Here is an 8,982-nt window from a genome sequence, read left to right on the forward strand (position 1 = left end):
GCCTGTTATTTCAGAACAGTAGGCTGTGGAATTCGAACTCTGTACTCCTGCTTTTCATGAGGAATAACACTAATTTTGAACTTTAAGTGTGAAATGACGTCAGGGTGGTGCTGCTAATTTGAACTAACTGGCATCTGGGAAGCCTCCCATAGCTCCCCAGAGTGCTTCCTGGTTGCTCTAAGTCTAAGGTAGCGTGTCCACATTAATAGAGCCTGACTTGGACTAATTTTGATGTTTCCCTGTCATGAGGACATGCAAGTTAGAATGTTAAATTGGGAGTTCTTAAATTGAGTTTAGTAATTTTGAAATAATTTCCTAGCATAGACATGGCCTCTGAGTACTACTAGACACAGGCAATGTTTCTTCAACTAGAAGTAAATTTTGAAACATCCTAATCAAGACTTCCTAATAATATGAATTATGTTCATTCATATAATTTGCTTCACTGAAAACCCCATACACTGAGTATTTGCATGTGGCCAAAGTTAGCTAATGGCTGACAACCAGGAACTAAGCTTAGATTTGTATCTCTTATGGGCATTTCCTTTCATTCTCCAAGATCTTAATTTTTGGTAGTTCAAAGAACTTTGGTCCACTAGACATATTCCCCCTTTAGTGACGTTTTGTTTCTTTAAAAAAAAAAAACCACACACACACCACACACACACACACACCAGGTCAAATTTGATCCAAGATTTAGATTTTGTAAGAATGAACTTTAACAAAACTGAATAGAAGTGTTACTTTATTGAAGTTATAATAGAAACAATTCTTTTAACACAAAAAATCAATTCACCTCTAGTGTTAAACCAACTATTGCAGCAAAGGGCTAGTACATGGGAATCTGAAAATGTATTAGACTTAAATATGAATCAAATCTATTTTGAAGTTGTTCAAGATAAGAAATACAAACAAATAATGAATACATTTTAAAATATATTTTCAGCTTTATGACATCATGTTTTATGACATCCCAAACAAGGACATTTGATTTAAAACTATGATTTTTAACCTGATATAATATCATTAATATTATGCAATTCAAATGATATCTCCCATTCCTACAGTGTCCTTTCAAGAGGTATATCAAAATTATAGCACACGCACTTAATGCAATCTAGAAGCAAAATGGTAGATTTAGTCATTCTGTCATTTTATTAAAAATTCATTAGGCTTTAATGACATTTAAACTTAGGAGAATAGGTATAGAGTGGAACTGATCTTGAGTACTGTGCAGATATAAAATTTGTATTTGCATCTGAATCTGCAAAAATGAGCCTTAGATGCAGATATCCACAGATTTACAAGACTCTACCAATCAATGAGGCTTATACAGATAGGTACTAGGTTCCCCCTTCCTCATTCTCCAGTGCAATTTTCTTAGTTGTAATTTCCTGCATTGGGAGAGTCTATTGTTCATGAGATTTTTGCTGATTTCTTTTCATCTTATCTAATGATAGACCTTAATTTATTATGAAATCAGATATCTTTTTGTGAAGGTCAGCATCAGTATGTCTCCAACAATATATAAAAGATCTTGAATTCTACCACATACAGATATCATCGAACCATAGAACTGGAAGAGACCTCAGAAGGTCATCAAGTCCAGCCCCCTGCCCAAAGCAGGACCAATCCCAACTAAATCAACCCAGCCAGGGCTTTGTCAAGCCAAGACTTAAAAACCTCTAAGGATGGAGATTCCACCACTTCCCTAGGTAACCCATTCCAGTGCTTCACCACACTCCTAGTGAAATAGTTTTTCCTAATATCCAACCTAGTCCTCTCCCATTGTAACTTGAGACCACTGCTCCTTGGTTCTGCCATCAGTCACTACTGTGACCAGCCTCTCCGGAACCTCCTTACAGGAAGTTGAAGGCTGCTATCAGATCCCCCCTCACTCTTCTCTTCTGCAAACTAAACAAACCCAAGTCCCTCAGTCTCTCCTCATAGGTCATATGCTCCAGCCCCCTAAGCATTTTGGTCACCCTACGTTGGACCCTCTCCAATGCGTCCACATCCTTCCTGTAGTTGGGGGCCCAGAACTGGACACAATACTCCAGATGTGGCCTCACCAGAACTCAATCCTCCATTCTGGAAAAGAACGATCAGGTCATATCTATTCTACTGCTAGATCTACAGCCAACTCCACCTCAAAAATGCTAAATGTCCATCTTTCATGGACAAATTTTAGATAAGAGAAAAAGCATCACAATTATACTTTTGCCCATACTTTCATACATGAAACAAATATCTGCACAAATCTATTGTTTATTATGTTTAAAATAAGTGCATTAGACTCATGTGGGAAAAAAAATCTGTGAAAACAAGTGGATCTTATTAAATAAAGGTTTCCAATTGAATTTATTATTAGTGTAAAAAGTGACTGTATAGTGCTCCTAAACCTAGTTTAGTTTCACCTGGACTGCCATTCATCAAGAAATTCTGCTTTGCAGTCCAATTAAATCTTTGCAAGTTTGTTTTACTACATGCTCTCAGCATGACTTTGCATACTTTTAAACAAATTGCCTAGAAGCATAAATACTTACCACTGAGTTGTTCCATGAAGCATACATTGCCATTGGTGTTAAAAGCCAAAGTGTCAGGAGTAATGCAAAGTGTCTGGAAGATTGCTGAATGGAAGATGCTCTTCATAGAATGGCTACACTCCAGGCAAATTGCCCAGATATCCTGCTCAGTAAGACAGCTATCCCGCAGAGACAGAATATCAGCAAGGGACACATTCTCCTGCCAAGACATGAATTCAGAATTACTCTGCATTTCCTGACATTACTTGTAGCCAATTTTGTCAAATGTAATCTACAATACACAACCTGATGTGATTCTAGCAAATTTTCAGACTTCCTAGGACAAAGAATTTAACTTCCCACCCCTACCCCCAAGTATTTAATGTAAAATACTTTCAGCGCAAAAAGTATCTTAGGAAACAGAAATCTCCTGCAAGAACATCTCAAATTAATATCCAAAAACAGGTATTCTTCTAATCTATTTAAATTGAGACACTCCTGCACCACACTTAAAAAAAAAAAAAAAAAAAAAAAAAGACAGTCGTGAGGTAAAGGAACAGGGACTAGGTCATAGGAGATTTGGATTAATTTTTTGACTCTGCCACAAGCTTCCTGTGTGACCTTGAGGAAGTCACTTCAAGCTCATTTTGCCTGTTTTCCCCATCTGTCTCCTTCAAAGAGATGTTGAAAGATGCTTATTTTCTGAGCCTCAGGTAATACAACACATGCTCTGCCCCCTCTCCTCCCTCCCCAATACCTTAAGTCAAAATTTTAGATAAGGAGTTTCCAGCTGCCTGATGGTTGCCCCAGGATTTTGTTTATCCAGTGCTCCCCAATGGTCAAGGTAATACATGACTCACAGCTTAAGGCTTTCTTCACAGCCTAATTACTAAACCAGAGAATAACTTTATGTTGGCAGGACGATGCATTGGAAGTTCTGACCGGCTCTTTGATTTATAAACTTCTAGGACTGTATGCTTCCTTCTCTTAAAATAACCAGAAATCAAATAATGAATGCTAAATCTTGAGGATATTTTCTAAAAGTTGGGGTGATTTTGGAGCATGTGCCCATATTGATTTTAAGTGGGATTTGTATTCCTAGATCTCTTGGGCCCTTTTGAAAAAATCTTTCCTTCAAGTTCAAGGCTCATCAGGCTTCCAAGTTAGCATCTCAACAAAATGAATTAATCAAGGAGACCTTACACTCCTAGAGCCATATCTCATGATCATCCACAGGCACAGGAGCAATGAGAGCCATTGAATCAAACTCTAAACCCTAATATATAAAGGAGCCACTTCAAGCTTGGGGCTGCTGCAGCACCTATATTAGGTCTTCTGTAGACTCATTGCTTGTGTTATCACATCAACTCTGATAGATCTTTATCATGTGGTTAGAAACCTTTTCAGGGATATAAGTTTAGATTCTACAGTCTCTGAAAATGCTTTGTGGTTCACCGACAAACCTGGATGTTTACCACCAGTAAATTACCCCATAAGGCACACTTAAATGTGAAAACAGCATTTACATGTAAAGAGGTATCTAACAGAGTGAACAGAGAGGAATTAATAGACTATTCCTTGACAAACAGGACAGCAAAAAGGCCATTTCTCAAATCTAGAATACAGAGTATCTATTCAAATGTGGACTCTTAGGAGCTTGCCATAACATCTAGCTCTTCTATAGTACTTTAAGAGATTAAGAGTTTGTTTTCCCTACCATCACCCCACTTTTGTGTCTCCAACTTTTAATCATTCTCCTTGATTATTCCTAAGAATGCTTTAATTGTGTCAATAAAATAAGCATCCTTAATATTCTGAAAGCAGTCTGGGAGATCTTCCAAAGGGCAGTTATGGAAAACTTATTGAGTCATGATTCATGAATCAGCAACAATCAATAATCTGGTTCAGTCTGAGGAATAACAAGATATCCCTGATAGGCTTCCAAATTGCTAAGAGATTCGTATTCATGCTCAATGCTCTGAGAGTAAACATAATTGTGCCAAATTTTCTCCACTGTGTGACAGGCTCAGGGAAACAGGCCACTGGGCAGTGCTCACAAGTGGATTACTTGATCCTACTCAAATTTGTGAAGAGAACAGCAGCCTGTCCCTCCTCCAAATTACTTATTATTTGCATTACTATGAGCTTTCTTTATGGTCTAGGCTACTCTCTTTTGACTGTTACTACTTGATGAATTCTACACTGACATTGGCAAAGATACAAGAAGAAAGAGAAAGTGCTATGTAACTACTTTTGTAAGTTAAAAAAAAATCAGACAGGACTTCCTGAGAAAAAGGAAAATTGTGGGGAAGGGAATACAGCATATTGAAGGCAAATATCCCAAATCCAGCTTCTTTATCACTATATAGGCCATGCTTCTCCATGGAAGATGAAAGAATCATTTCCATTCTGACAGAGAAGCCTGAATAACTTCAGTACAGTATCTACCTAGAGAAGATGAAATCCACCCATGCCAAACTGGTGAAAATGCTACATTGGAGATCCTCAACTTTATTTCCAGTGGGATAATAAAATTATAGACTTAAAGGAGTCATAAAAAGAGGAGGGGGGGGCAGAAATCACATGCACACAATATGAAGTATTCTGCCAATGGGATGACAGAGAAAAGAAAATTTGAAGAAGGACATTGTGCAATATTTTGAATATCTAATGTTTATACTGGAGGCCTGATTGTTAACTTAGAAATTTAGATCCTAGTTAGCCCAGGAAACTATGATAAATTAGTAAAGTGACAACGAAGTGTAATGAAGTTAACAGAGTAGTTCTTCGGGGTAAGCAGGGACTTTTACTTAGTACTGTTGAGACCTATCCTTGTTTGGTTTTTCTAACATTAACTCCAATAACTGATTGAAATATTGGAGCAATATGGAGAAAGGAAGTCTTAGTTAAAAATTTAAGAAGAACCAGTGCTTGCCATGAAACTTCTCATCTCCCTAACAGGTCTTCCAATCAAGCAGGAAAACCCAGAGCTGAGATGCCTGATGTTTGCAAGAGTAAAAACCAGGCAGAAAATTAAAATTTTCAGAAGCAACAAAAACCAGCATGGCTATGCCTACACTGGCAGCTTCTTGCGCAAGAAGAGCTGTTCTTGCGCAAAAACTTGCCTATTGCCTACACTGCACGCGCGTTCTTGCACAAGTAAATTTACAGTATAGCGTTGTAAAACAGGGCTTCTTCCAGAAGAGTTATTCCTCTCCCCACGGAATAAGCCCTCTTGTGCAAGAGCTCTTCCACAAGAGGGCAGTGTAGAAAGGCAACTTGAATTTCTTGTGCAAGAAGCCCCTCTGGTTAAAATGGCCATCAGAGCTTTCTTGCACAAGAGAGCATCCACACTGCCATAGATGCTCTTGTGCAAAAGCACATGCCAGTGTTGACACGGTCTTGTGGAAGACTTTTTGCGCAAGAACTCTTCCGCAAAACAGTTCTTGAGCAAGAAGCTGCTAGTGTAGATGTAGCCATGCATGTCTTTTTTAGAAATTATTTAGCTGTCACCTTTCAGAACCAAACATTAGGGGCCTACTTCTCCCCTACCTTGCACCTATGTAGTCACTTATCTGTTCAAAATGTGTGTGACCAAACCAAAATGACAGTATTTTACACTCACTTTGAAGAAGAGGAAATAATTATACAAGGGGCAAGGTGTGGAAAAACAGGATGTTGGATTTTCCACTATTTTGCTCAGAGTTAGGGATGTACAATCACATTTAAATTGGCTAACCGGTTGAATGTACTGTTTAACCATTTAACTGATAAAAAGAGTGCAAGTGGAGGGTGGAGTGTGCTCAAGCCAAGCTGGGTGGAAACACCTCCCACTTCCCACCACAGGCAGAGGCTGCTCTAGTCCAGCCAGAACAGCTTCTACCTGTTAACCAGTGGGGCTGGAGCAGCTCCCCACCTGCTACCAGCAAGGGGCTTGCCACAGACAGGGGCATTAAGAGTGACACTTACTGGTTAAACATGCACATCCCTACTCAAAGTACTAATTGGTTTGGCACATTTGCTTAATTCTGCACACCACTTCATTTTCAAACATTTCTTCCTCTCTCAGTGCCAGTACCATTCTTATCACATTTCCATCTCATTTTAAAGCAGAAAACAACAGAAAAAATGGGGGGGGGGGGGAAGAGAGGAAGGAAGGGAGGTTGCTCTTTGAGCAACTGAACCTAATACATATATGAAATGTATCCATCACTAAACTACCACTTAAAATATTTTTGGTCTGTGTTATCCAAATGAGGCAAGCACCATGCTCCAAATCATTCTTTGAGTTATGGAGACGCAAGTCAGAGCTTAGTAATGCAAAAGTAGAACTATGTATGACAAAACAAACAATTTCAAACTAGAGCCAGCTCTATCTTTACATGTTGATTTAGTACAGTGAGTAATTTAAGCAAATAAACAGTATAAACCGATTTAGCAGCATTTCCTACTGCTTAAAATGCTGTTCACATGGCAGCAATTAAGTCTTTACTGAAGAAATAAATGTTTTCTTATTATTGAAGGAGTCTTAACTGATGTGATTTTGTCTGATTAATGTTACAATGAAATCATATGCCAATATTTGTAACACAAGTTTCAGAAGAGTAGTTTATAACTGGAGAAGTTTAAAAAACAACAAATAGTCTTGCAGCACCTGACAAAAATGTAGATGGTATCATGAGCTTTCGTGGGCACAACCCACAAAGAAGTGGGCTGTGCCCATGAAAAATCGCGATACTATCTACATTTTTTGTTAGTCTGTAAATTGCTACTAGATTTTTCATTGTAACACAGTCTGTAGACAATATTTATGATACAGCAGTTAAAGCATATTGATGAATATGTTGTAGCAAGAAGTAGGGGTAAGGGAGTAAGTCCATTTAGGAACCCAGATTTCTTTGGGGCTAAAAGGAAACAGGGAGCCAGGCAGTCTTAGTGACATGAAAAAATGCCTGTTTGTAATGGTCCCTAAATATACTTCTCTAGTCCCTGTGTAGTAAGGCTCCTGAGACTTTTGATCAGTGCTAATCTTAAAGCTTCGGCCAGAGATGTGCCTATGCTGCAGTTTCACAGGCAGCAGACAGTTTCGAACATTTCCTTTAGAACTTGCTGCTTAGAGGGGTAAGCGCTTTGCAATTTGCCCGCATCGCTTTCAAACGGGAGGAGACTCCGGCTCCCTCTACAACTGAAAGGCGACGACCAGGTCACGGGGAAAGTTTCTGAAAGGCCAGTCCAGACTTAGTTCCCCGTTAATTCAACGCTTCCAGAGATTGTCCCCCAGTTGGGCACCACCCCGCTGAACGCCGTGGCGGCTGAGGGGGCGGGGAAGCGCAGCCGGGGAACCAGCAGCTGAGACGCGACTAACACCTACCTACCTACCGCCAGTGCCTGCAGGGCAGCAGGTGCATGCGGGGGCCAGAGCTGAGCTCTTGCCAAGGGGGGGGAGTGCACTTGGCCACACTCACCTCATCCTCCAGCAGCGTCGGCAGCGGCTCGAAGTCATAGCAGCAGCAGCGCGGCGGCGCCACCGCCTCCTCGGGGAACCCGGCCACTGCAGCCTCCATGCCGCCCGCCTGGCAAGGGAGTGGCAGCGCAGCCTTCCCCCCCGCTAGCCTGGCCGCGCGCGCGCAAAGCCCAGCCCCCGGCAGCGCCGCACGCCCCCCCTTTAGCTCCTGGGAGCCCCGGGCCGCCGGCCCCCTGCTGGGCACAGACAAGCGAGCCCTTCGCTGCTAAGGAAGCGATCCCCTAGCAACGGGCACGGTCCGACCCAGGCGGGCCGGGCTGCAGCAGCTCCCCCCGCCCAGCAGCCTCCTTTCCCGCACTGCCCCTGCTGGCTCGCCGGGGTCCCTGAGCCCCCGTGCTGCTCCGCCGCCCAACCAATTCGCGAGAACAACTTGTGCCCGTGGCCCGGCCTGCCGCTGCCGCAGTGCTCGCTCTCCGCCGGCGGGGCTCGGGCTGGTGTCAGCGCGCAGGCTGATTGATGCAGGCGGCTTCCTTTGTAGCTGCTCTGCCGGGCTGGGCGAGCGAAGCCTGCGGCATGTGATGCACTGGCAGACGGGCCCTTTGCAAAGGTTTCCCAAAACTTTCCCCCGTGTCATAGATGATGGAAACTGAACGGTATCAAACCCAGGCCTGCATTGAGCTACAATCAGAGGATCATGGAGCCTTACTGGCTTCAGTGGGGCTCCAGGCAAGCGCAGGGATCTGCAATCTGGGAATTGATTGAGGGATCAGGGGCTTAACATGGATAACATTTTCTGCTCACTTTCCCTCCATTTGGATGTCAAATTAAACTTAGTTTTGCCCCATGACCCCACATTGTACACAGCCTGCGATGTGATCTGCCAGCAGGGGCCCTACAGCTTGACAGAAAGTGGTTGAGATACTAATTTAGGAGTTGGGACAGCTGAGTTCAAGTCCCTGCTCTACTGCAGATTTCTTGTGTGAGGTGAGGCCT

The 8,982-nt window shown here is 42.1% G+C and overlaps 1 protein-coding gene across 2 annotated transcripts in view; it reads right to left on the reverse strand.

The window, feature by feature from the left end:
- The window catches only part of KNDC1 (kinase non-catalytic C-lobe domain containing 1), a 99,356-nt gene extending 90,696 nt beyond the window's left edge, over positions 1 to 8,660 (reverse strand). For both annotated transcript variants that reach the window (XM_006121025.4, XM_014572503.3), the window contains exons 1-2: positions 7,991 to 8,660; positions 2,547 to 2,745 (exon numbers count right to left, since the gene is read on the reverse strand). In XM_006121025.4, the coding sequence (XP_006121087.3) occupies positions 2,547 to 2,745; positions 7,991 to 8,089 (298 nt within the window). In that variant the 5' untranslated portion in view covers positions 8,090 to 8,660. The remainder of the gene's footprint in view (positions 1 to 2,546; positions 2,746 to 7,990) is intronic.
- Between the last annotated feature and the right edge of the window lie 322 nt (positions 8,661 to 8,982).

The sequence above is a fragment of the Pelodiscus sinensis genome, chromosome 8 (genome assembly GCF_049634645.1).
Source record: "Pelodiscus sinensis isolate JC-2024 chromosome 8, ASM4963464v1, whole genome shotgun sequence".
Classification (NCBI taxonomy): Eukaryota; Metazoa; Chordata; order Testudines; family Trionychidae; genus Pelodiscus; species Pelodiscus sinensis.